The sequence below is a fragment of the Fonsecaea erecta genome, assembly GCF_001651985.1.
Source record: "Fonsecaea erecta strain CBS 125763 chromosome Unknown Scaff1, whole genome shotgun sequence".
In the NCBI taxonomy this organism is placed as follows: domain Eukaryota; kingdom Fungi; phylum Ascomycota; class Eurotiomycetes; order Chaetothyriales; family Herpotrichiellaceae; genus Fonsecaea; species Fonsecaea erecta.
Window position 1 is genome coordinate 4,433,224 of NW_017387244.1, and position 24,531 is coordinate 4,457,754.

General features: G+C 52.3%; 12 protein-coding genes across 12 annotated transcripts; 5 read left to right on the forward strand and 7 right to left on the reverse strand.

The window, feature by feature from the left end:
* Positions 1–38: 38 nt before the first annotated feature.
* On the reverse strand, positions 39–973 carry AYL99_01584 (2-deoxy-D-gluconate 3-dehydrogenase; the record flags this gene model as incomplete). Its single annotated transcript, XM_018833100.1, has 4 exons — positions 39–65; positions 125–296; positions 346–791; positions 851–973. The coding sequence occupies 4 exons, from the start codon at positions 971–973 to the stop codon at positions 39–41; spliced, it is 768 nt and encodes a 255-aa protein (XP_018698979.1).
* Positions 974–1,593: 620 nt separating this feature from the next.
* AYL99_01585 (hypothetical protein) lies at positions 1,594–2,362 on the reverse strand (the record flags this gene model as incomplete). The annotated part of the gene is made up of 2 exons (XM_018833101.1): positions 1,594–1,902; positions 1,961–2,362. 2 exons carry the CDS (start codon positions 2,360–2,362, stop codon positions 1,594–1,596), a joined length of 711 nt encoding a protein of 236 aa, XP_018698980.1.
* A 1,318-nt stretch (positions 2,363–3,680) lies between these two features.
* On the forward strand, positions 3,681–4,713 carry AYL99_01586 (hypothetical protein; the record flags this gene model as incomplete). The annotated part of the gene is made up of 4 exons (XM_018833102.1): positions 3,681–3,732; positions 3,795–3,897; positions 3,955–4,084; positions 4,141–4,713. 4 exons carry the CDS (start codon positions 3,681–3,683, stop codon positions 4,711–4,713), a joined length of 858 nt encoding a protein of 285 aa, XP_018698981.1.
* A 166-nt stretch (positions 4,714–4,879) lies between these two features.
* AYL99_01587 (hypothetical protein) lies at positions 4,880–5,453 on the reverse strand (the record flags this gene model as incomplete). The annotated part of the gene is made up of 3 exons (XM_018833103.1): positions 4,880–5,024; positions 5,182–5,306; positions 5,397–5,453. 3 exons carry the CDS (start codon positions 5,451–5,453, stop codon positions 4,880–4,882), a joined length of 327 nt encoding a protein of 108 aa, XP_018698982.1.
* Positions 5,454–6,059: 606 nt separating this feature from the next.
* AYL99_01588 (hypothetical protein) lies at positions 6,060–7,205 on the reverse strand (the record flags this gene model as incomplete). The annotated part of the gene is made up of 6 exons (XM_018833104.1): positions 6,060–6,215; positions 6,272–6,662; positions 6,715–6,896; positions 6,959–7,016; positions 7,068–7,078; positions 7,134–7,205. The coding sequence occupies 6 exons, from the start codon at positions 7,203–7,205 to the stop codon at positions 6,060–6,062; spliced, it is 870 nt and encodes a 289-aa protein (XP_018698983.1).
* A 523-nt stretch (positions 7,206–7,728) lies between these two features.
* On the forward strand, positions 7,729–8,640 carry AYL99_01589 (hypothetical protein; the record flags this gene model as incomplete). The annotated part of the gene is made up of 1 exon (XM_018833105.1): positions 7,729–8,640. One exon carries the CDS (start codon positions 7,729–7,731, stop codon positions 8,638–8,640), a length of 912 nt encoding a protein of 303 aa, XP_018698984.1.
* A 1,989-nt stretch (positions 8,641–10,629) lies between these two features.
* Positions 10,630–12,800, forward strand: AYL99_01590 (hypothetical protein; the record flags this gene model as incomplete). The annotated part of the gene is made up of 9 exons (XM_018833106.1): positions 10,630–10,746; positions 10,811–10,910; positions 10,976–11,048; positions 11,094–11,300; positions 11,350–11,498; positions 11,549–11,711; positions 11,770–12,082; positions 12,133–12,211; positions 12,268–12,800. The coding sequence occupies 9 exons, from the start codon at positions 10,630–10,632 to the stop codon at positions 12,798–12,800; spliced, it is 1,734 nt and encodes a 577-aa protein (XP_018698985.1).
* A 732-nt stretch (positions 12,801–13,532) lies between these two features.
* Positions 13,533–14,799, forward strand: AYL99_01591 (hypothetical protein; the record flags this gene model as incomplete). The annotated part of the gene is made up of 3 exons (XM_018833107.1): positions 13,533–13,934; positions 13,988–14,164; positions 14,215–14,799. The coding sequence occupies 3 exons, from the start codon at positions 13,533–13,535 to the stop codon at positions 14,797–14,799; spliced, it is 1,164 nt and encodes a 387-aa protein (XP_018698986.1).
* A 727-nt stretch (positions 14,800–15,526) lies between these two features.
* On the forward strand, positions 15,527–17,253 carry AYL99_01592 (hypothetical protein; the record flags this gene model as incomplete). Its single annotated transcript, XM_018833108.1, has 5 exons — positions 15,527–15,559; positions 15,624–16,197; positions 16,250–16,498; positions 16,568–16,711; positions 16,778–17,253. The coding sequence occupies 5 exons, from the start codon at positions 15,527–15,529 to the stop codon at positions 17,251–17,253; spliced, it is 1,476 nt and encodes a 491-aa protein (XP_018698987.1).
* A 663-nt stretch (positions 17,254–17,916) lies between these two features.
* On the reverse strand, positions 17,917–20,692 carry AYL99_01593 (hypothetical protein; the record flags this gene model as incomplete). Its single annotated transcript, XM_018833109.1, has 2 exons — positions 17,917–20,413; positions 20,466–20,692. 2 exons carry the CDS (start codon positions 20,690–20,692, stop codon positions 17,917–17,919), a joined length of 2,724 nt encoding a protein of 907 aa, XP_018698988.1.
* A 690-nt stretch (positions 20,693–21,382) lies between these two features.
* AYL99_01594 (hypothetical protein) lies at positions 21,383–22,798 on the reverse strand (the record flags this gene model as incomplete). Its single annotated transcript, XM_018833110.1, has 3 exons — positions 21,383–22,545; positions 22,652–22,697; positions 22,754–22,798. The coding sequence occupies 3 exons, from the start codon at positions 22,796–22,798 to the stop codon at positions 21,383–21,385; spliced, it is 1,254 nt and encodes a 417-aa protein (XP_018698989.1).
* A 114-nt stretch (positions 22,799–22,912) lies between these two features.
* On the reverse strand, positions 22,913–24,514 carry AYL99_01595 (hypothetical protein; the record flags this gene model as incomplete). The annotated part of the gene is made up of 1 exon (XM_018833111.1): positions 22,913–24,514. The coding sequence occupies one exon, from the start codon at positions 24,512–24,514 to the stop codon at positions 22,913–22,915; it is 1,602 nt and encodes a 533-aa protein (XP_018698990.1).
* Between the last annotated feature and the right edge of the window lie 17 nt (positions 24,515–24,531).

Sequence of the window (24,531 nt, forward strand, 5' to 3'; positions counted from 1 at the left end):
AAAAATGGGCGTATATATAGAGGCTGAGAGAAACACCCTCAGCGACCCATGAAGCCTCCATCCAGCTGCGAAGTGCTGTTAGATTACATTGTCCACGATGAAGAACGTTTTTACATATACTCACCAGCAATATATGTCCATGGATGTAATCACTAGCCGAACTCGCCAGAAACACCGCTGAGCCTCTGAAATCTTCGGGCGTGCCCCATCGACCTGCAGGAATTCTGTCATTGAGGCTTTGTAGATATGCTGGGTCGCCGGACCGGGTGTCAATGTTCATATCTGTTGCGACATATCTATGTATGCGGTTAGCGGGCGCTTGGTATGATAGCGAAGACAACATACCCCGGGGCAATTGCATTCACATTGATACCCTTGGCCGCCCATTCGTTGCTCAGGGCCTTGGTGAGTTGTGCCACGCCTCCTTTGCTCATGGCATATCCCACGATCCTGACGCTGCCAATGAACGATGCTAGGCTGGCCGTGTTGATGATCTTGCCGGTCATATTGTTGTCGATCCAGTACTTTCCGAGGTCCCTGCAGACGACGAACGTCGAGCTCAGATTGACTTGGAGAACCTCTTCGACCGTGTCGAGGGTGTAGTCCACGGCATCGGCTCGCCGTTGTATACCTGCGATGTTGAGGAGAATATTGATCTTGTGCTTTGCAGTTACTCTTGAGACCAGGGTGGCCACGTCTGTCTTGTCACCCAGCTCGCAGGGCTCGATGAAACAGTTTCGACCTAATGCTTCGATGGCTTTCTGGGTTGTATTATCTGTGGTGGCATTCCTCTGCACCGATCAGATGTCGGAGCACAGGGTGAAAACGGTTTCAAGATTCTTCTTCATACCTGTATCAGCACAATATCTGCGCCTGCTTCTGCAAGTGCGATGGCCATGGCCTGCCCGATGCCTCTCGTGCCCCCTGTGACCATGGCGGTCTTCCCACTCAAATCGAATAGCGAGAGGACCATGTTGGTTTCGTTCCAAATTTGTTTGTTGAGGTATAGGTAGAGCTCATCTCAAGTCGAGAAGAAAACTTGCAGAAAACCCATTTGAGGCTCCGATACACAGGTAGACGTGACGATGGAAACAAAAGCCCCGTGTCAAGGACTCTGCAGGAGCATATTCGTTTTGGTCCAACGAGACTGGCCATCAATGATCCATCCTAGGGCGTGCCATCGCCCAGCATTGGGTCAACAATACTCCAAATTGTGGCCAAAGGCAGGGCGTCGAATGGAAAGTTCACAGCACAGTCGACCGCCAACCGAGTGAATGCATTACGGCGCCTTGCATATGGCATACTGTGTCTCTCTCAAAGCGGCGTCCTTTCCAGAGATTGCGGAAACCATATTCCGGAAATGGCTCTTTGTACAACCCTACAGGGCTTCCAGTGACGGACACGCTAAGCTCGTAAGCCTCGACCGGCCTGAAGCTTGTGAACTTTCCAAGGTTTTGATTGCTCTGTCCTACAGAAAGCTCTGACTTGGCGCTGTGTGAGATTATAGAACCATAAACCGTACAATACAGCGTGAAATTGTGTAACGATTCGTCTTTACATTTAAAATAAATTCTATCTCTATCACATGCCCATTCACGAGTTATGGACCACCACCTTGACCACAAGCTTCCCATCCACATCTGTCGATCTTGCAGCGACATCGAATGCCTCAGGAACCCTCTGCAGGCCTTCAAATCTGTGTGTGATGATGCTTGACAGATCAGGTATCCCTGTCCCGTCTTGACCGGCCTTGCTCATGATGTCAATACTTTCGGGGTACGTGTTGGCATACCGCCAAACGCCAATCAGATCAACTTCACGGTGCGTCGCTGCTGCGATAGGCAATGTCTGGATGGGTGATCCCATCCCAACGAGCAAGACCTTGCCACTTGCTCGAGTGGCCTACATGTTGACGAGTCAGAGAACGGTAACTGCGACATGGTTGCCTTGAAAGACTTACATATATGGCAGCCTGGACACAGGACTCGACACCCGTACATTCAAATGTAGCTGCGAACTTGTGTGGCTGCTTTTCCCCCGTCCGTTGTCCTGCTTTGCAGAACTCTTCTGCGAATTCTTTCGCACAGGCAAGCTTGTCCTCCAGAGTCTCTGCTTTTCTTAGTGACATGGGCGACACAGCAGAAGCAAACCCTCGGCTGAGGGCGAATTGGAGTCGGTTCTCGGCAATGTCTGCCATGACGATGCTGGCACATCCAGCTGCTCGCGCCGCGGCGGCGCACATCAAACCGACAGCGCCTGCTCCGATTACAAGGCATGATGAACCCGGGGCAAGGCTTGCTTTTCTCACGGCATGAAGCGCCACCCCCAGCGGCTCCAGCAGAGCACCCTGGTCATAAGACATTGAGTCCGGTAGCCTTGCCAGTCAATAATCCACACTGGTAGGTTTCGATCGTTGAGTACTTACTTATGACACCACTTCGCCGGATGGTTCAACCTCGTCTGCAGTGTCCCTTGAAAATGTGGGAAGGACGCAGCACTGCTTCTGAAATTCATCCGTGTACAGACATTGTACCGGCCAGTCGCGCAGTCTCCACAGACATCGCATGGCACTCCGACTTCTAGGGCTACTCGGTCTCCAACTTGCAGTGTCGAGACATTCTCGCCAACTGCCACGACTTCACCAGCCGATTCATGGCCCTGAGATAGTGGCTCTCTGATCTGGATGCCGCCATTGCTATAGCTCATATAATAATGAACATCAGAGCCACAGATTGTCGTGGATCGGACTATAATCTGCACCTCATTTGGTAGTGGAGGAGGGACAAATTTGTCTGTCTAGGGGTCGCCAGAACCTGTCAATGACATAGTTTCTGCAACTTGAGTGCTTCTAGCCTAACTCACCAAACGGAGATCTTTCGGGCCATGAAGCACCTGAGCCTGACTGTTAAACAACACGGCGGAAGGCATTTCCTGTTGGGTTTGGAAGGCTCAGCGAATGTCCCAGATCTTGGACTTTCTTCAACCCCAAACTTTCCGCCCACGTACCCGAGTTATACGATGCATATTCTGGCACAAACACGGGATTCGTGGCGCCTCTCACCAGACAGAAGAGAGACCAGAAATCAATTGGTGTGGAAGATGGTTTCCGCCGTCTTCTGAGCAGCAATGAAAGCCAGGGTTGCGTAAGTCTGGCGTACATCTGGATCTCTTACAAACCGACAACCTACTCGGAATGTACTTTCTGAGCCGAGGCTCCATCGGAAGCACTCCTCACAGCTCCTTGATGTGCTAGCCTTTCCGGTGGAATACACCCTATGCCGCTCAATCATGGTAATAGTGCCGAACGCGGAATTCATCGCCCGGTAACGATCAGGGGGCACTTCCTCTTTGCAGCCTCGTTCATGCCTGCGGTTTAGGAATTGCTAACCCGTCCATCAGCTGCGTGTCTTGCAAGCAGTATGCTCTGGATCCCTAGCTTGCTACCGCCACTGGGAGATGGATTCATTTGTTTCTCGAGGCTGCAGCCTCTCTGCCTTTCTAGTCTGGGCATTCAATCCGAGTTAGTTCGTACTAGCCACCGATGCAAACCCATCCGACTGCCACAACACTGAGCAAAACATACCCTTAGAGCTCACTATAAGCTTCTACATACTGCTGGGGAGGGTCAACGATCAACTGTCTCGCAGGCTCTCCATCTAGGAGAGACTCTTTACGGCGGAATGGCATTCGCGATAGCATCGAAGTCGGCTATTGTGACTGGTGGAGCGTCGGGTGAGCTTTGCCTGTCTTCAATACCAAACTCGTATGCAGCACCTTCTAATTCTCTGCTAAAGGTATAAGCCTCAGCTTTGCAAAACTTCTGGTTCAAAAAGGAGCCAAGGTTGTTGTTGCCGATGTACAAAGGACACCGGCTCTGGACGACTTCATGAAGCAAAGGTATTCCCGCTCGGGCATAATGGCAAGTTTATGGGAGATGTTGACACCAACTTACAGGCAAGACGACATTTTCTTCCAAAAGACAGATCTCACTCAATGGGATCAATTACACGACCTCTTCAAGTTCACCAAGAGCAGACTCGGCAAGATCGACGTGCTGTGTAACAGTGCAGGAGTGTTTGAGCCAGTGAGAATGTGGTCATCCACAGGAACGCAGTCATAGTTGCTGATGCACGATCGCAGCCGTGGTCCAATTTCTGGAAAGACACCGAAGAGACCAGCTACAAATCGATCGACCTCAACGTGTCCGCACTGATGAAAGGGACGCGGCTGGCCATCCGAGACCAACTGACACGTGCCTCTCCGCCGCCATCCACGTCGACCGTGGCGGTCATCCTCAACATCTCGTCCCTCGCCGCGCAATTCCCGCTGTTCAACCAGCCGCTATACTGCTCGTCCAAAGCAGCCGTGTCCGCCTTCACGCGCGCATTGGCTCCTCTGCACAAGGAATTCGGCATCAAAGTTGTGGCGGTGGCGCCCGGAAACGTCGCGACGCCGCTGTGGACCAAGGACATCAAGAAGGTCTTCCGCGACGACGACGTGGTTATCCAGCCCGAAGAGGTGGCCGATGTCATGCTCAAGGTCGTCGAGGGGGCAGAGTACCCCGGTGGCACGGTGCTGGAGGTCACGAAGGGTCGTACGCGATTTCTGGCCGTGGACAGTCCCGTGGCGTCGGGGCCGGGCGCCACTACCAGCAACATGGGCGTGATATACGGTGAAACCATAGCGCTTCTGGACAAGGAGAGGAAGACCTGATGGCGTCTTCCTTGTTCACTGTCCGACCCAATGGAAAAGTACATACTCTGTCTAATCCCGGGTCTCGTGGCTTGTATAGAGCACATTTAAATCATTCATATCACTTTTTCATTCAATATGTATCCGGCAAACTTGAGCCTCGGCCCTTAGAATCGAGATTGATTCTCTAACGACCCGCGAATCCACCTACATGCTCGACGTTCTTGATCAACGGTGGCTGTCGCAGCAGACCCTCTTCCTCCCACGTATTCAGCAACTTCGCCACGTGCGGGACGCCCATGTGGATGTTCTGGTTTTCCATTGAGGTGTATCTTGTTTTTCTCCGAGTTAGTTTCTTTTCCGTTCCCTCGAAATCTCTCGTCGAGGATCTCTCGAGATAACATCCATAACACAGAACACAGAAATAAAACGAAGGCACCTTCACGGGACTTAGGCAAGGTAGGGCTGTGTAAAACAGGACACACACACCTCTCAAACATGATGATATCCTCCTGGCCGTCCTGGAAATTGACCTCGCGGTAGCACATATACTCAGTGACGTAAGGTTCCTCGGCGTGTACTATTTTGGCTGTTTGCAGAAGGAGCTCGATGACCTGAAAAATGGGGAAACAAGGGGTCACCGTCAGTAAAACGGCTTTGCCAGTGATGCCGATCCTTATATGTATACTCCCTCATGTACGTACCCTGTCGGCTTTCCCAGGCTTGGGGTAGATGGTTGCGATCAGAATTGCTTGGGTCATCGTCCAAGGCTTTGCAGAGTTGTGCTGAGCGAGTGGTGGGCAGTAGGAACAACGAATGGGTATGAGTGTATATACACCGAGGATATCTGCCGGGGTAGATGTGAACTCCTACGACAAGTATGAAGGCATTAAGTATTTCACACAGCGTCACGGGGATAAAGCATGCACATCTGAGTCTGCCCGTGGAGTTCTTCATATGACTTCGAGAGAGCTTCCGGAATCACGATGCCGGAGTCTGGCGTATGGAGTCTGGAGTCTCCGGATTTTTGTTCAAGAGCACATCTGTCTGTGAAAAGGCTAGGTAAGTTGAGCCATCTCCACATGAACTCGGCTTGTAGGCTATCTTCCTACGTTCGACCGCGGCAAGGGGAAAGGTCTTGAGACGGAAATGTTCTTGAGTGAAAATGGGATGAATGTGCGGCGGAACGGGAACATATTCACACACTTCGCTCTAAATCCTCTAGTCATCGCATTCGAAAAGGCCCGGCAAGAGTTGTCCGAGCATTCAATCACGTCCACACAGTAGATTCAGAGGCAGTACTTGGGAAGAAAGGACACTTCGCTGTCCTCATGCCCATATGAAATGATCGTACAGCTATCTAGAGCCTAGTCGTGGGAAGTGGTGGGATCCCAGGTCGACGGAGCATATACGTCCTTCAGATCCAATTCCGCCATATCCTCGTCCGTCAATTCAAAATCAAAAACATCTGCATTCTCTTCGATCCGCTTGATCGACACCGACTTCGGTAGTGGAGAGAAGCCCTGGCAAAGAAGTCAGCATTCAACGAGAAATTGTTAGCTGTCTGTCTGTGTCTCACCTTCTGCAAGCTCCAGCGTACCAGAATCTGCGCGGGGGACTTGTTGTACTTCTCGCCGAGTTTATGAAGAACAGGCTCTTCCATGCGCTGACCGCGTGCGAGAGGACTGTACGCCTGGCATAGCACGCCGTTCTGTCTGCACCACTCAGTAATGTCTGGTCTGGCAAGCCACGGGTGAAGCTCCCATTGCCCAACACTGATCTTGCCGCCGGCGCCCTCTCCCCCTTCCTTCTCAAGCTGTGCAATGTATGCCTTCAGCTCTTCAAGATGGTGGACGCCATAGTTGGAGACTCCGATCGAGCGGACTTTTCCAGCCTTCTGAGCCTCGACAAGGGCTTTCCACGCGCCACATCGAGCTTCCTTGCCTCCGTACGGTGCGTGGATGATGTACCTACACAATCATCAGGTCATTTAACCATCAGTCGATGAAGATAAATGCGTACAAGTCGACGTAGTTCAGACCGGCAGTGGCCAGCGTCGTGTCGACGTCTTTTTTCGCGTTCTCGTAGCTCATTCTGTTCGGCCACACTTTGGAGACATAAAAGATTTGATCACGCGGGATGCCGCTTTTTCTGATGGCGGCGCCACAAGGTGCTTCGTTCTCATAGATTGGTGCCGAATCGATCTGAAAGGAACAGTGTAGGTAAGTTGATGGTCAACGAGGAGGAGAGTGCCACGTTGACGAACCTGGCGAATCCCAATTTTTAGAGCATGCGCTACAACCTTCTCTGCTTCGTCTGCTGGCCTGAGGTAGATTATTAGTACAGCGAGAGCATATTTCGAACTTTCCACTCACGTCTGATATACCTGAAGAGCTCAAATTCAGCATGTGAAAGTACGACGTCCTCTATGGTCCACTTACTCCAAATCCAAGAGCTGGAATCTCATAGCCAGTATTCAGTTGGTAGGTCGATTTGATGGTCAGCGGCTCCATATTTGTTGCAATCATGTTTACTATTACCGACACGAGATATAGTATAAGACACGCCTCGAGTGAGGGAACCAGTGAGACAGCCTTGGGGACGTGTCAGTCTTATTATATCATCGTGCCTTTTTGTTCCTTCTTGTTATTCACCGGGATTGAGTTGCTCAGTCTGCAGAGACGAGAGCTAGTACAGCATAAGAACTTGCTCCACAGTCCTGTTCCCTCTTTTCTGCTAAGCCGTGTTGCTGTGTTGTTGCTTCGTATATAGTGGGAGCTCAGGAACCCGGTTTCCGGGCACACAGATGCAAAGCGCGGGGATAGTCGCTGGCTTGCATTGAAGTCAGTGTTGAGAAATATTAGTGTCTCCACGAGAGAGTGGTCCATCAGGAGCGTGTTATCCTTCATATTCTCCAAGCGTATCGTCATCTAGACACGTCAAGAGTGTGGAATGAGAACTGACTGGAATATCGTTGTTTGGCTCTGAATTCGACCATACAGCACCCAATCCGGTAACTGGGCCACAAGCATCGCCATGAAGGAAATGGAGGGCATCAGTTACCTCTTTGGCTATCCTCTGAAGCATTCTCTCTCGCCACTCGTGCACAACACAACATTCGAGAATCTGGGGATTCCCTTCAAAATGACCGCGTTGGAGTCCCTCGACATGCCAGCCTTTCTGCAGTTGACTCAAGAGCCGCGATTCTTTGGAGCTGCAGTCACAATGCCGCATAAAGTATCCATTATGCCTCACCTTGACGAGATCGACTCGGAGGGAAGAGATGTCGGTGCCTGCAACACGATCTATGTGACCGCGGTGGGCGGAAGGCGCAGGCTTTGGGGGACGAACACCGACTGTGTCGGTATCAGGGAAGCTTTCGCTCAGAATATGCCAGAAACACTCTACCGGGGAAGGCCCGGTCTGGTTGTTGGCGGCGGTGGAGCCAGTCGAGCGGCGGTGTATGCATTGAAGAAGTGGATGGGCTGTAGCACAATCTACCTGGTCAACCGTGACAGACAGGAGGTAGATGACCTGATTGCACACTTTGAGCAGAGAGGCCTTGCTGAGGGGCTGCTATTTGTGGAGGAACTTGGGCAAGCTGATACTCTAGAAGGACCAGGGGCCATTGTGTCGTGCGTGCCAAACTTCCCTCCCAAGACCGAGGCAGAGGGAAAAGCGAGAGGTGTGCTGGAAGCTTTTCTGTCGAAACAGCATAAGGGTGCGCTCCTTGAAATGTGCTATCACCCAACCCCTTGGACAGAAATCGCAAACATTGCGCAAAAGGCGGGCTGGCACGTGTTGTTGGGGACGGAGGCTTTGATATACCAGGGTCTTGAGCAGGACAGATACTGGACATCCCGCCCATTGGAAGACTTGCCCGTGGAGAAGGTTAAGGAAGCTGTTACAGCTGCTCTAGAGGAATTCGCACGCTCTCAAGGCCTGTGATCAGGTAGTCTAGCGAAACATTCCTCAATGTGCAGTTCTCATGGGGCATTGCTGCAATTGTAACGGCGTCAAATTGCCTAACATTCCCACCCTGTTAGGAACGGTGGCTACTGCTACTTTGGTTGTGGGACATTCATCGTGTTAACATCAGCCCACAGCATCAAAATATCCATCCGCCACTCATTCACCTTCTCAAAAGGTGGTCAGCAAAAGCTTCTACTGTAGGCACCCGTACTAGTTGTTATCACGCTATGCTTGCTAGGTGTCTCCCTTCAACGCCGTGGAAATGTTACCTGACTGTCCAACAAGGGTATATTTTGAGTTCGTAACTGCCAGCTGTGATCCTTGGGGAGCTCTTATACGCGAGGTGAATACAGCAATAGGCTGCATTAGCGGCCACTTTCCTGTGCATAGATAGCGGGGTCCCTTGAATATGGAGATGGAGCATCAAGTCCTTCAAGCTGCAGCAATCGCTCTCACACGCCTGGAGCCTAATGACACCAAGGAACTGACGTATGCAAGGGAGTGACAGTCACGGTCGCAGCCGGCATCGATCGGTTCTATCATGAAGATAGGATTCAACTCGAGGCAAAAGATGAAGGTGAACGGCCAAAGAGGCTGAAAATTCGCATGTCTTTGCTCATCAAAAAGTTCTTCGAAACCCCTATGACAATGCCTGTACATCTACCAACGACAACAAATACCACGCGGCCATAACCGCCGCCGCCGCCGTCTAACACTAATCCTCGCTGGCGCTCTCACCTTCGCGAGTGAGCTCCAGCAGCGCCGCGGGAAGACAAAACTCGTGCTGAGCTTCCAGTCAATGCCACACTCTCCTTCCTCGGCTTTGCGGTGCCTGTTCCATACTTCACCGCTACCCGTGGGCTCGCCGTTGTACTGGCCTCAGTCATTGCAAAGGCACATCTAGAAGCCTAGGAATGCTGGTTTGGAGTCCGCACATGTGAAGCAGACGCTGCAAATAGTATTGTGGCTGCTGGTAAGGACGGAGATCATGCCGGTGGGATTAGCCAAATTGACGGTTGGGAGGTGAGTGATTTCGGACTGTTTTTCGAAATGGTGCTACAATCAGCCTGCACTGGCTATTGGAAGAGGATTAAAGGTCCTCTCTGGTCTCCAGGTAGGCTACAGAAGAGCCGCAATGTCGCTTCCTCCTCGAAGTTGGTCTCCACTACCATAATATCTTCTCTGATATCCAGCAACTCAAATGCTAAGGGCCCTTTCGAGACTTGTTTCAGCGTTATCAGATCTGCGGGATCCTGGTTCAGCCGATTCTCTGCAGGGTCTGCAGCACTGCGGCATGTCGGCCGCAAGGGTTGACTCCATGAGTAGAGGGCTCGTCATTCAGGTCTCTTCAAGTTCATTGAAACCCCAGTATTGTCCACAGAAAACTTGACCAAGTGGATGCTGTGCAACACCAACCCGTAAAAGAGAGAGAAGGATCGGCTGCACGGTGATAGGACCTGTGTCCATGTCTACTGGTATGTGGAATCCCAGACTTCTGATGTCGTGCTGAGAAATTCAAAGCCAATGCTGAGGCCACCTTCCACCAAGAATACCGTCAAAACCCACAAATTAATCTTGCCAACTTCCTTAAGCCCGGACTTCTTTGCTCGGGAATCCAGCTCCGTATATACAGTAGAAAATGTGAACTCAGAGCTCACACCACTGCAAACATATCAGATTCTAGATATTTTGCTTCTCAACAATGCAGCCGGAAACGCGATTCCGGCCTAAGGTGGTCGGTGGACTGGCGCTGCCTCGACTTGAGATAGTGCCAGCAGCACTGGTCTGACAGCAGCTCTCAGACAATATCACTTGTCCTCTTTCCTTGAAAATGTCTTCCGCTTTTTGTCCGTCAATAAGAGGGGACTTGTTGCTGGTGAATTGACTATAATTAAAGGAGCCACCAAACCGAGATAAATCTTATTGCACAGTTATCAGGTTCGCACTTGAGGATATCTTTCCAAAATGTCGCCTCACAAGGTAGATGATGTGTATGAAGCACCGTACAAGATTGAAAGGCAGCTGCTTTTCGCACCGCGCAAGTTGCGGATTGTGTGCATTGGAGCAGGAGCCTCTGGCATGGTGAGTTCACGGCAGATCTGACCTCTGACCAAGCGACCCTACTAACGAGCTGGTTTGCGTTCAGTACATGGCGATAAGACAAGAACAGCTTCTGGAGAATGTGGAGTTCCAAATCTACGAGAAGAACCCAGATGTGGCGGGAACATGGTTCGAGAACAAATACCGTGAGCGAATCTATCTGCTGATTCTCGCGCCCCCCACGACATGAAGCTGACTCGAGATCCCATAGCCGGCGCTGCCTGTGATGTCCCAGCACATATCTACACATTTTCATTTGCTCCAAAGACAGACTGGTCCCACTAGTAAGCTGAATCTCTCTCTCATTGAGTGGTCCACTAATCCCTTAGTTACGCTGAATCCGACGAGATACAAGAGTACTTTTCTAGCGTCGCCGACAAGTACCGAGTGCGGAGATTCATAAAATTTGACCATCAGCTCGTCTCTGCAGAGTGGAATGAGCAAAACGCGAAATATGAGCTTCAAATCAAGACTTCAAATGGGTCCATTCTCCGTGATGAATGTGATATTTTGGTCAATGCTTGCGGAATTCTCAAGTAAGTTCGGTTATCGAAACGTGGAAGTTCTCTGTTGATTGGAAAATAGTGCGTGGAAATGGCCAGCAATTCCCGGTCTTCAGGATTTCCAAGGCGAACTGCTGCATTCCGCCAATTTCGACCGGTCTTGGACTCCAGATGGCCGGAATGTAGCCTTGATAGGCACTGGTTCGTCGGCCATACAGATCCTTCCAAAAAGTTTGTGGCAGAGACACTGAGCACTGAGGCAAATGCTAACTTCGACCCAGTCCAGCCCAAAGCGAAACATATAGATACATATGCTCGATCGCCCACGTGGATTGCGATGCCTTTTGCTGGCATCAAATCAAGGCAACCACAAGGCAACCCGCCATACTCGGATCTGGAAAAGGAGCATTTCAAGAATGACCCAGCGTATCACTTACAGTATAGGTGAGAAATATCTTCCCATCAAGTTTGATGGGAGTATAAATCTAACGTAACTGCCCAGATGTGATCTCGAATCGGAATTTAACCACTACTATGAGATGTTTGTGGACAATTGTGATCTGCAACTTTCGACTGTCAGAGACTTGACTGCAAGAATGGAGGCATCATTGGCCAAGAAGCCGGAGCTAATTCCTCTTCTCATTCCCAAGTTTGGCGTTGGATGTCGCAGACTAACGCCGGGCGTCGGATACCTGGAAGCAATGTGCGAAGATAATGTTGAAGTGGTGACGCAGGAAATCACTCGCGTGACCGCCGACGGGGTGGTATCGGCCGATGGCACGGAGAGAAAAGTCGACACTATTATCTGTGCGACAGTAGGTTTACTTTGAATTGACACTTGTCACGGTGCTGACATATCATGAAGGGATTCGACGTCAGCTTCACCCCTCGCTTCAACTTGACGGGGAAGAATGGCTTCAAGTGTGACGAAAAGTTTGGTGCAGGTGAGTTGTGTCATGAAAAAGGGGCTTGCAAATCCTCATCTGACTGAACAACTCAGATCCCAAGGGCTACATGTCTCTCGCCATCCGTGACCTTCCAAACTATTTCATTTTCAATGGTCCACAAGCCTGCGCAGCAAACGGCTCATTCCTTCCCGTCCTGGAAGCTACCGCAGATTACATCTTGAAGTGTGTGCATAAGATTCAGACGCAGCGCATCCGTACGATGAACCCTAAGCAAGAGGCCATCGACGATCTTGTCGAGCATGTTGACACTCTGATGCCGGAGACGGTCTGGGTCCATTCTTGTCGAAGTTGGTACAAAAACAACACAGTCGACGGACGGGTCACGGCTGTGTGGCCCGGGAGCACGTTACATTTCCTTTCGGTCATCAAGGAACCGCGCTGGGAAGATTATGACTATGAATATCTCGGTGGCAAGAACCGCTTTTCGTACTTTGGGACTGGACAGACCAAGACCGAGGCCGAAGGAGGAGAACGAGCCGCGCATCTTCGCACCAGAGTCCATTTGTTCGACGAATGGTGGCCGGAGCATGAAAAGAAACTGGTGGAATCGGACGCCACGGCTTAGGGGTCGCATCAGGGGAAGATGTCCTTGCAGGCAGCATGATGGATCAAAAGTGGATCGAGTTTTCTGTGCCTTTCTTCTAAGAGGGCGGTGTTGGGTGTTTCAATAGAGCTGATAGATCCAGATAGATACAATCACATCCTTACGGTAGCTCTAACCGCACTTGTGTTTTGTTTGTCACAGTGGTCCATGTTACACATCCTCTTTGCTATCTCTGGTGGAGAACTGGCATAGGTTGAAAAGGGGTTCGAGCGGGTCAAGACTGTATCCTTGTCTATTCTGATTGGCCAGCTCTGTTATGCTCTGAGATACATGTGGGGTACAGCCAGGTACATAGGATTCCTCTCACACGACTCCTCTGCTGTACGAGGTACTCAGCTTGAACCCCGGTCCAGCGGAAAGGACGAGATTTGTTCGAGAAGCGCATGGTTCCTACATACATTGGTAATCAATGCGAGGTACCTCCCGCCGGGTGTTCTGGTCCTCGTGAGGCTACGACGCCATCGGAAACCGCCTTCCGGAATCGCTGTTCCGTGATTCTGGCCAGCACGGAGGTTCGCACCGCCTGTCTACCCACGCGATCCTCCAGGGCAGGAAACCATTCTCGAGGAACGAATAATCAAACCTTTGAAGAATGGATGATTGCGCCTTCTTGCGGCTGCTGCTCACCATTGCAAGCTCCTCCTCTTCATCTCCGAATCCAAGAACACCGTAAAACCGTCTCAACGCGCAGAAATGGCGACAGCGCTTGTTCTTGGAGCGTCTGGAGTGTCCGGCTGGGGCGTTTTGGACGAGCTGCGCACCTACCCTTCGCCAACGGCCTTCAAGCGCATCATTGGCCTCACGTACCGTCCTCTAACGAAGGAGACTGCCATGGTGCCCGAGGAGGACCACCACCGGGTCGAACTCTACAGCGGCTTCGACCTGGGTCTCCCAGTCGACGAGATCGCAAAGAGGCTCAAAGCCATCGACAACATCGGCGATGTGGGACCCGTCTATTTTACGGCGTACACAGCGCACGGGCAGGGCCATGACGAGGTCATCAGAGCGAATGTGGCCCTCGTCTCCAATTCCATCCAAGCATTGGAGAAAGTGTGTCCCAATTTCTCGTTCTTCACTCTGCAGACTGGTGGGAAGGTTAGTGACGTCCTTCTCTGCTTTTGGTAACTCCAGATTGACAACAACGGCAGCACTACGGTCTTGAATGGATCGAACACATCAAGATTGAGATCCCGTTGAAGGAGTCTGCCCCCCGCGTGCCATCGCCTTGGGGAGACAAAATCTTCTACTACGCCCAGGTCGACGAGATTAAGAGGCTCGCCAAAGGCAAGAAATGGGGATGGTGCGAGCTACGCCCCGATGCGATTGTACGTCTCGTTGTCAATAAACCCCCAACTCCGCTAACGAGAGTGTCCAGATCGGATTCGTGCCGCAGAACAATGCCATGAGCATCGTCCAGGGCCTCGGTCTGTACTTCAGCTTCTACAAGTGGCTGCATGGCCCCAATCCCCCGCCGGTGAGGTTCCCGGGCAACGAAGGAGCCTGGAACGCCAAACGAACGGACACATCGTCGACGGTGCTCGCACGCTTCCACATCTACGCGTCGCTGCACCCGGAGCGGGTGGATGGGAAGTCATTCAACGTCGCGGACTCGTCGGAGCCCACGCAGTGGAAGGTGCTCTGGCCCATCATCTGTAACTACTTCGGGGTATCCACGCTGGACGGGCCGGATCCTGAGGGCAAGGCGCAGTCGATTGGGGCGTTCATGGAGGGCAACAAAGACAAATGGACGCAGTGGGTGCGGGAGACGCGAGTCCGGCCAGGCACACTCGAGGGCACCAGCTGGCCGTTCATCAACTACCTGACCCAGGAGTGGACGTTTGACCACCCCTTCGACCTGACCGAGATGTACGCCACGGGGTTCCCCGACGTGCTGGATACGCCGACGCAGTGGTTGCTGGGATTCGACCGGATGAAGGCCGCGAATCTCATTCCGAAGTAGTGGGATGGAGGCTGACTGAATGTTGATCTAGAGTATGTACTGCTTTCCAATATCTTCCCCAAGAGCACAGACGATTCGCGAACTTGATCTTGCAGAGTTGAAAACCTGTTTGAATTGCTTGGTTAGCAAGTCCTTTGGTCCAAAAGTCGAGAAGAGAAACTAGCTTGCTAGTTAATTAGCCAGCCATGCAAATGGAATCTCCTTTCCGTCCACTTTTCAACCCATTTTGTTTAACATAACGCGAAATATCTAGCTCCAGAACAGAGTTTTTTTCTTTCTTATTTTCCCATTTCTTTTCTCTCGTGATTCTTACTTGGCTGTGGTTCTGGATCCTGCGTTCGGATGCACACGCCTTTCCCTGAACAGCATGTCGTCGCTAGGAGGGGAGGAGGCTCTCCCCCAGACACCAACAAGTAAGTTTCTATAAAGTATTTCCACCGGGAAAGACGGCACACACAACAAAGGCTCATGTGGGGACGGAAACATGGTTCCGTAACGACAGCTAAGTCGCTCCCTGGTTCTTGTGGAGACGGGTATTGTTCGTTCGGTGACAATATCGACAGAGAGGAGGTACATATATCAAGAGCCCCATGTCGAACGCCTATTTCTCGAAACGGGACACAATCTTCCTTGCTAGCACTGTCTGATCCCACTGGCTACCACTGACAACCTCCACACACACAGAGCCTCACACGAACAAGTCTCCCCACGAATAAAGCTGTCCACCATGAAGGAATCTCGTTCCTGGTTGAATGTTGCTGTAAGAGGCTCTTCCCGCTATGGCGAGGTCTCTTGCTTGTATAAATGCCTGACATGGAACCCAGATCGTCCTCTTCGTCTGTCTCGGCTCGATCTCATATGGCTACTCCGCCTCCATCATCGCGACCACGCTCGGCCAACCGCAGTTCCTCTCCTACATGAACCTGCTGCCGTCCAATCCGCAGGCCAACGCCTTGATCGGCGCCACCAACGGCCTCTTCCAGACTGGGGGCCTGTTCGGGTCCCTCTCCATCGGCCCGTTCGCCGACAAGTTTTCTCGCCGCGGCAGCATCGCGATTGCGGCCGGCACGCTGGTGTTTGGCGGTGCCCTTCAAGCCGCCAGCCAGAATGTCGGCATGTATCTGGCCTTTCGCTTCATTACGGGATTCGGTGTTGGCTTGATCGTGGGTTCTGTTCCATTGTACCAGAGTGAAGTCTCGCCACCGCACTCCCGGGGCTTGCTCGTCGGGCTCCACGGCGTCTTGCTCGCCCTGGGATACTCCCTGGCCGGCTGGATCGGATATGCTTGCTACGCGATGAAGGGCAACATGCAGTGGCGACTCCCCCTTGGGATTCAATGCGTGCCTCCGGGATTGCTTCTCTTGGGGATATATACACTGCCAGAGTCTCCGAGATGGCGTGAGTAGCCGCAGTATCTTGTCGACTAGAACGAGGCTGACGGTCAGTACAGTTGTTCAACACGGCAAGCTTGAGCAGGCACGCGCCGTGCTACACCGGATCCACCACGACGCCGCAGACCCAGAAGGTGCCTTTGCCGAGAAGGAATTCTACGACATCAAAGCGCAGTGTGAGCTGGAGAACACGACCGGCGCAGGCACCTGGAAGAGCCTCTTCACGGGCAAGCACAACCTCAAGCGTCTTGCGCTAGGATTCGGGACAATGTTCGGCCAGCAATGCACAGGTACCATCGTGATCAACAGTAAGTCTCAAATCACGCCTACCGCCCACCCTTCCTCCAGAGTCCGGGTGTTGATGACTTGTTCGGCAGACTACGGCGTGACCCTGTATTCCAACGTCGGGTTCTCGGGACGTCAGGCACTCGCCCTCACTGCTGGATGGGTCACGGTGGCCATCCCGTGCAACATGATCACATCTCTTTTCATCGATCGACTCGGGCGGGTACGATTCCTCCGTAAGTGTTGCTGCCCGCTCCCTTTGTGATGTTGATTGACAACGACTCCTGACCAATTTCTGCCAGTCATCGGTTTCATCGGCGTAGTGTGCGTCCTGATCGGCGAGTGTGTCACCTTGGCAGTGCTCGAGCACCGGAGCAGTTTCTCACTGAGCTGCCTGGCCATCTTCTTCCTCTTCGGGCACATCTTCTTCTGTGCGACATGTAACGACGCCACCACGTACATTTACTCGTCCGAGATCTTCCCCACGCACTTGCGGGCGAAGGGTCTTTCGGTCAGTCTGGCCGGGCTGTTCCTCGCCTCCTTGACCTACACCCAGGCGGCGTCCAGCGCCTTTGCCGCCATCGGTTGGAGGTACTATCTGCTGTTCTTATGTCTCTCCGCCGTCATGGTGGTCATCATCTACTTCTTCTTCCCGGAAACCAAAGGTCTGAGTCTGGAGGAGATGTCGAGGGTCTTTGGTGACCCCGTGGCGGTCGACGAGACCAGCAGTGTCGGGGCAGCAGCTGAGATCAAGGAGTCGGTGGAGATGAAGGCCTGAGGAGGTGGTGGTGGTTTGATACGTAGAGATTGGAAGAACGTACGAAAGGTACCTTAAGTGACTCAGTTCTAGGGTCATTTGAGCCATAGTAATATTTATGTCACATACTGTTGGTTGTCCCGTCACAGGCATCCAATTGGATAAACTATCGGATTAACCGCCTATACAGCGCCGCAGCCTCGCGGCCACGGCCTTGCGCGGGCGGCGCACCTGTGCTGTCCTAGCGGGTGCTGTGTGTGCTACATGCAAAATCCTGTCCATAGCTTGAGAAACTACCATATTGTGTATCCTGAACGGAGGACGTTTCTGGGACGACTAGAGCCAGGACCAAGAAGACGAGACGGTGCTAACGGCAGACGATAGTGATGAAAGTCAAGATGTGAGCTGGGCGAGTCGAACGTAAAAACGGATCATGGCTAATAATTTCCCTTATGTGTACAAGGTACTCCATCCTCTGGGGTCTTTTGATTTTGCTAGCGACCTGCTGCGGCATGATGCCAATGTACATTTCCATCCTACTGATCCACCATTTGATTTTATGCTCGCTGGGCTTCATTATTGCCCTGACGCCTTATAACTCAACCTGCTCCACAGATCGAGTCCAGACACAACGCCGGTCATAACGCCTAAAAACCTCCAATATCTTTCTATGTGGCATCTATGTTAGTATGCGCCGTATGCTCTCTGAGGCCGTAATGCCGTCCTGGGCATCCTCGACGGCCCAATGTCAATTCTGCTCAACTCGAGAGCAAGGGAACTCTCTTCATTATATGAAGGGCCGCCGTCGTAACTGGTACTATCGGGCAGCGATCTCTCAATTGGCGGATTCGTCGGTGATGGAGAATACTCCAATTGATACTGAGGTCCTGGTGGCAGCCCATATCCACCGCGCGGGCTGTAACTGCTCGCGGACGGAACTTGATATTCCGGCAAGGGAGACCGCTGAGGTGATCCACTTCCAGGAGAAGAGTGGATCGTATATCGCTGGTTTGAGGGACTAGGTCGCTCGGGTGGGACGTCACTCTTCATAACTGGACCTGCCTGAGAGTTCGGGTATGGTTGAGTCGGGAGAGGTCGGTTGGGCATCGGTTTCTTCAGACGATTGCGGCCACTCGGTGGTTCGACTTGGGGCGAAACTGGTGCAGTCGCAGGAGGGGTTGATGTCTGGTACGGGGAAGACATCGGACCAGCTGGAGAGGCCTGATAGGGCGACGCTGCAATCGAGTGCGGTCGAGCGGACGCTGGCGACGATCCAGCACGGTTGTGCGTTCGCGCTTCTTCTCTCGTGCGGATCCTAATGACATGCTCTGGCTTCCGTTGTTTTCTTTCGGGTTCCGGCGCCCATGTGTCAGAAGGAAGATGGTCCGAGGGATCAATCACCCGGCCATCATTGCCAATAATTGGTCCTTGGTCTCGAAGTTTGTCAACCTCCTTCTGTCGAGCGATCTCTAGCGCATCTACAGGGGAATTGAATGCACCCTCAACCGATGTTAAGCTCGTGCCAGGATTCAGCACATCGTACGAGCCAGGTCCAAATGGAACACTAGGCATCTGGTTGCGATCCTCACTCGTCGGGAACGTGGGGGTAATTGACTTTCGAGGAATACTGTGAGCAGAATTGGGAGTGATTGGACGAGGCCGGACAACGACCGGAGCAGATCTTCGGACATGTCTCTCATCGTGCAATTCAAAGTTGTCGAACGTCTGCACCCGCCGGGGAGGTTCGTTACCTGTAGAACGCCTGAAATTCTCTTGTATGTTTTCTCCGCTACGTTGCGGAGCGAAATTACGATCGTAAATCTGTTCCGGCTGTGGCACGTCATCCTCGGTGCATGTCGGTTGAAGTTGGTTCATATCGCCGTTGTAGGATCTTCGCTTATCAGATGGAAACATAGGGTATCGGTCATGGTCAATGAGCGGTGGTGCGCTTGGTTCACAAGATTGTGGCGATGGAAGTTGACGTTGTATCTCTTGGGAGGGAAGGTTTGCCTGGAACGGATCATAATCTCGCTCGAGCCTCTGAAGAGGACTCCTACCTTCGATGCTGTTGTGTTTCCCCGGAGTGCGTGGTGAAGATTCTCCGTATGAATCTCTGTAACTCAACGAAGATGGAGGCACCCTTGTCAAAGTACCTCGGTGAGCAGGAGGGGGCGGCGGCGATCCATCCTCATCGAATCCCGGGTCGGGATAGGCCGGAATTACCTCAGACATGTCATTTGGACTTATGGACTGACGAAGTGGACTGTCCCTGTAGGTGACATGCTTGATTGGAGATGTGCTGGCCCTGCTCCAGGGTTGATTTTGCGGAGACTCTGGTGGCGTTCCCTGCGGAGTCGTTCGAGGGGGAGTGGAATGATACGGAGGCTGATCCAACCTGTCGTATGGCGAGTGCGGTGCTGATGAGGAATGCTGGTCGGGTGGCGGCGGTCCTGGCACCGCCGGTGGTAGTTGAGTTTGCGGCAGAAGTCCCGCTTGCTGGTAGGAATCTGCCGCATATGGGTCTTGGTCCCCGTAACCCCCCATGGGATCGTGATAGTTGTCATAGTAATGGTTCGAGGATTGATTCTGGTGATAAGATGGACTCGAGTTTGAGGGCGGTTCGTAAGAGTCGGGGCCGAATCGAGGGTTGAGATCATATCCAACGTCGTCCGGAGTCTCTGGAACGAACTTTTGTTTTGGTGGACGTGGTGGAAGGTTATTGTTCGAATATCCATGGCCTGTAAACATATCTGGCGACTCTTCCCGGGGCCATCGTTCAGAAGTCTGAGCGGTCGAAACAGCTGAGTGCCCACCAGGGCCAGGCGGGAGTGGCCTTCTTCTGATCTCACGAGGCCCCAGTTGACGAGGGCCAGAAGATATGCTCGGGGCGTCACTGGCCATTGAAAGAGATTTATCTCTTTTGTTTTGCTTCTCCGCTAGAGGCTCCGGCTTTGGTCTTGCATCGTAATATGTCAGCTCAATCCGGATATCTCCTGCATATTTTCCCTTGAAGTTCAATTGACGCCATTGATCACTCTGTCCGCCACCTGGGATGATGACTTCTGTCAGATCAATCCAAGCTTCCCCGATGAGGTCAGTCTTCTTATCATCATTGAAAACAGAACACTTCAATTTATAATAGTCGGGGGAGTCGTGGACGGTGAAGCGCAGCTCTTGATCCCTGTTGCATGTTAGTAATATGCCCGCCTGCGCCTTCTTCGGAAGCTCCTTACCATCTGGGTGTCTGCCCGCCTCTTTTATCTGTTTCCGTCTTTTTGGCTTCCTTCCCCAGTCTCATAGCACAATACGGGTCTTGCTTGCCCATGGTCTTCCGATTTGGCAAATTTTTGGCCCTGTCAATCACGGCGACGAGGGTGCCAATCTCGGGGCCGTCGAGGGTCATGTCTGCAAAAATCCCAGCAGCATGGGCAGCATTGAGGGCTCTTGTTTTGGAGGCCATGGTTGGAACGGTAGAGAAGATGACTACCGGCCTGCGGTATCGATGCTGAGGTGTTGAGGTTGTTGTGAAGGCTGCAACATTCACGGCAGAGATGGTGGTTGTGATCGGTCAATGCCACATGGTGCCAGTTGCCGGGTCGAGGAAGACGTTATAGGTTTCCGAGGAGCTATTGAACGATGAGCCCCATTAGATTTGTCGAGCAAAGCTTTCGAAATGGACTGAACGAAGGACAGGATTGAGTTTGCGATGGTGAGGGGGCATTGGGACTTGAAGGTATGCGGACCAGGCGCCAGCCACAGAATTTACGCATGCAATTTTGCAGAAGGCTGGGAAGTTCCGAGCCGGAGGGTCTGTCGACATTAAGCTACAGAAGAATGCATAGTAATGAATGAGACAGTAGATGTCCGTTATTCCGTCGCCAACAATGAACTTTCTCCTCTGCCAAAGACTGCACCCTGGTCAAACGATGGCTGAAGCTCTGCTGTCAGTCTGTGTTGAACATCGTACCACAGGGTGCTGTGGCGTCAGCCAATCATATCGATTCCCATTGTTTTGGAGATGACGTCGATCTTGGAACCGCCAAGCCTTGAAGCTCAAACACACTACTCTATTTACGGCTAGCGTAACATCTCAGCCTGCTGATCTGTTTGGGCTTCTGGTATCAATTGAGATGCTTTCGAATAGCTCGTCTCAGAGTTCGACTCTTTCGGTGGTCTCGATCTTCTCTGGGTACCTGAAGGCATGTTGGCGTCTAACCTCATCCATCACCTCCATAATCAACACACTCTCGTCCAGGCTTTCATACTTGCCCTCTTTGCGCCCCTCGACTATCGCTCTCCCCGCTTCATCCGCCTCCCAAAACATTCCGTGGCCCTCGCCCTCTGCGTTCATTGTGTCTCCGAAGCCGTTGAACCATCCACTTCCTTTGCCAGGTCCAGGCTGCGACCAGTCCTTGTCTTCTGTAGTGCCATCCATGAGTATCAGCCTCGTCTTCGTTGGCCGGTATGCCGGTGGCCAGACTTGCATTTCCCCCTTTGTTCCTTGGATTCGGACCGCAGGCCCTGCCGTGCCCTTTCCGTCGGTATTGCTTGACGTGCGCATACCCGTAGTGGCAACAGCGTGCATGTCGCCTCCTTGTTCCACGTCGCGAGGGAACGTGAGAAGGATGGTAGTCGTCTCGTCAACGCCCGTTGGTGGATACTTAACCATGCTGGAAACAACCTTTGGAGGGCGGCGACTTTCGGGGGCTTGCGTGGTGTACAAAGTCTGAAAGACCCACGTCAGGCTGTAGATTCCCAGGTCCAGAAGCGCGCCGCCCGCCAGTTCTGGATTGACCATCCTATGTTTGCCGTCGGACCAGGTCTTCTCCGGTTCGGAAGCGCGCGAATTGTCGGCAGATACCCTGACTACGTGACCCAGTTTGCCCGAGCTAATCGCCTCGCGTACATAAACAGAGACGGGGAAATATCGTGTCCACACTGCCTCCATCAGGAAGAGGTTTTTCTCGCGTGCCTTTTGGACCAGGATCTTAGCTTGAGCAGCGTTGACGGTAAAGGCCTTTTCGCAGAGGACATTCTTGCCAGCTTCGAGGCAGAGGAGTGCGTTTTGATAGTGGTGGGAATGAGGCGTGGCGATATAGACAATGTCGATGTCTGGGTTTTGTACCAGCTCCGCGTATGAGCCATACGCCTGAGCAGTGGACGGGGCCTTGACCTCTTTCAGGAATTTTTGTGCGCGGGAGGCGCTAGAACTACTGGCCGCAGCGACGACAGTGTGTCTGATATCGTGCACGCCGCGCGTTGCGGGGTCCACCAGGAGATCTTTGGTGAACGTTATGGCAATACCTCCAGTAGCTGAGACATTGTTAGCTGGCTGCACTTCGATTTAGAAGGCAACAGCACTTGCCTAATATGCCCCATCGTATCGTCTTGGGAGCCATGTCGTCAATTTTGGACTTACGCTTCTTGACAACTGGTAGAGGGATGACACAAGTGCAAGATTTCGTCTGGAAATCCCTGTGCACCGAAGCCCCGCGTATCAAATGATGCAATTGACACTCACGGCAATTCTCGGCGGATCTTTGGGCCGAGAGTTACCGTTCGGCATTTCCTCAAGCCTGCTATGAATTTCATGTTACAGTCGAAATTCCACGAAGCAATGTAGTTTTCGGCCAGCTGGTGTCGGGGTTCTGCGCTTGAGAGAATGACTGATAACGCTCATTCAACCAGTTTGTTGTGCAGCCAAAAGCTCCAACATCCCTCTGGTTATGCCTGCTTGCTCTGCTCGATCTGTTTCTTCGTGTACTCGGTCCCGCAGCCTCTTGAGGTGCTTAGCAAGATTCTCGCTTTCGGACAGATGCTTCGAGTACAGGTCCATGATGTTCATCGAAACCTCGACGCACAACGAAACAAACGCTGTATTAGAGATGTTCTTCCATATCCAGTGCAGAATAGGCTGCAGGTCTGCTTCGGTGCGATCTTCGAGAGCGGCACGGAGTGCAGATCGGTAGCGGAGAGTGTTCAGCAAGGTGACCATTGTCAGCCTATCGGCTCCTCGTAGGGCAATATCCAGCGCCTCGCGGTATCTGCCTTTGTGCAGTTCCTTTTCCCACAGCGCCAATTTTTTCTGTTTGGGTCGCACGTTTCCTTCCACGATGATATCAGCATCTTCGCCCGCGTAGTCACGCCCTCTGAGGCGCTTTTCGAGTCCCCTCGGACGTTTTTTGGCCTGCTTCTTGTCGTACGCCTCGATCGTCCCAGCGATGAGTGCTTCCATTTGTTTTTGCCTTTCCCGCTCTTTCACCTTTTGCTCCCCAGAGAGTCGTGTTCTGATGCTGAGCTGACCGGTGGACATTCCCACCACAACATGTTTGTCTTCTCGGGGATTTCCAGCAGCAATCACGGACAATGAAAGGATACCAGCTGGGTATTTGGAACCGGACACGACGTTCCATCCCGTAGTCTCAAAGACCTTTAGATGTCCGTCGAGCCCGCCACTGACTACCCTTGATCCATTGGATGCCAGGCACAACGAGGTGACGGTTTTCTGGTGGTTCTTGATCATCTGCAATGGTCTTCCCGCCACAATATCCAGTACTGCAATCTGGTTCTCGGCTGACGCCAAGATGGCGGTTCCTGATGGCATGCATAAAACATCTTCTACGGCAGCAATGTGTTTGAACGTCATAACAGCCGCATTCGGCGTACGAGGATCCCAGAGCTTGATGGTCTGATCATAGCTGCCCGAGACAAAAAGATTACTAGACTGTCCCGGGAGGAAAGACCCAGTCCGCACGTAGTCCTGGTGGCCGCGGAATGTCTCGACACTGCTCTCGCTTGGAAGATCCCATAGTCTCACGGTCCTGTCGTCTCCGCAGCTCATCAATGCTGTAGTCTCCTTGGGACTCCATCGAACCGCGTGCACTGGTTGTTTTTGTTCTTTCCAAGTCTTCAAAATAGCTCTTGAGTTGACGTCAAACACCTGGATCGCACCAGTCTCGTCGCCTGCCGCAAGGACCCGTCCGTCATATCGGGCCTCGCCACTGTAGGCAATATCGTCGAATCGTGTGATAGTCTTGAGGAGTTTTCGGGACTTGAGCGAGTAGAGCTGCACGCGTGCACCAGTCGTGACAACAAAGAAGTCGGAAGAGTTTTGGCCTGGAGTGCTAGCCTGTGGTTGGGAAATGTGTGTTACAGCGTGCTTTGTCGGAGAGGCAATGTTCAGAGGAGATTTGAACGACCGCCAGTAAGTCTGCTCTGGTGTCAAGGAAGAAGGTCGCGCAGGCAACTTGACTTGGGCAATCGGCTGGACGTCAGCAGCCATTGTGCTCTTTTATGCCC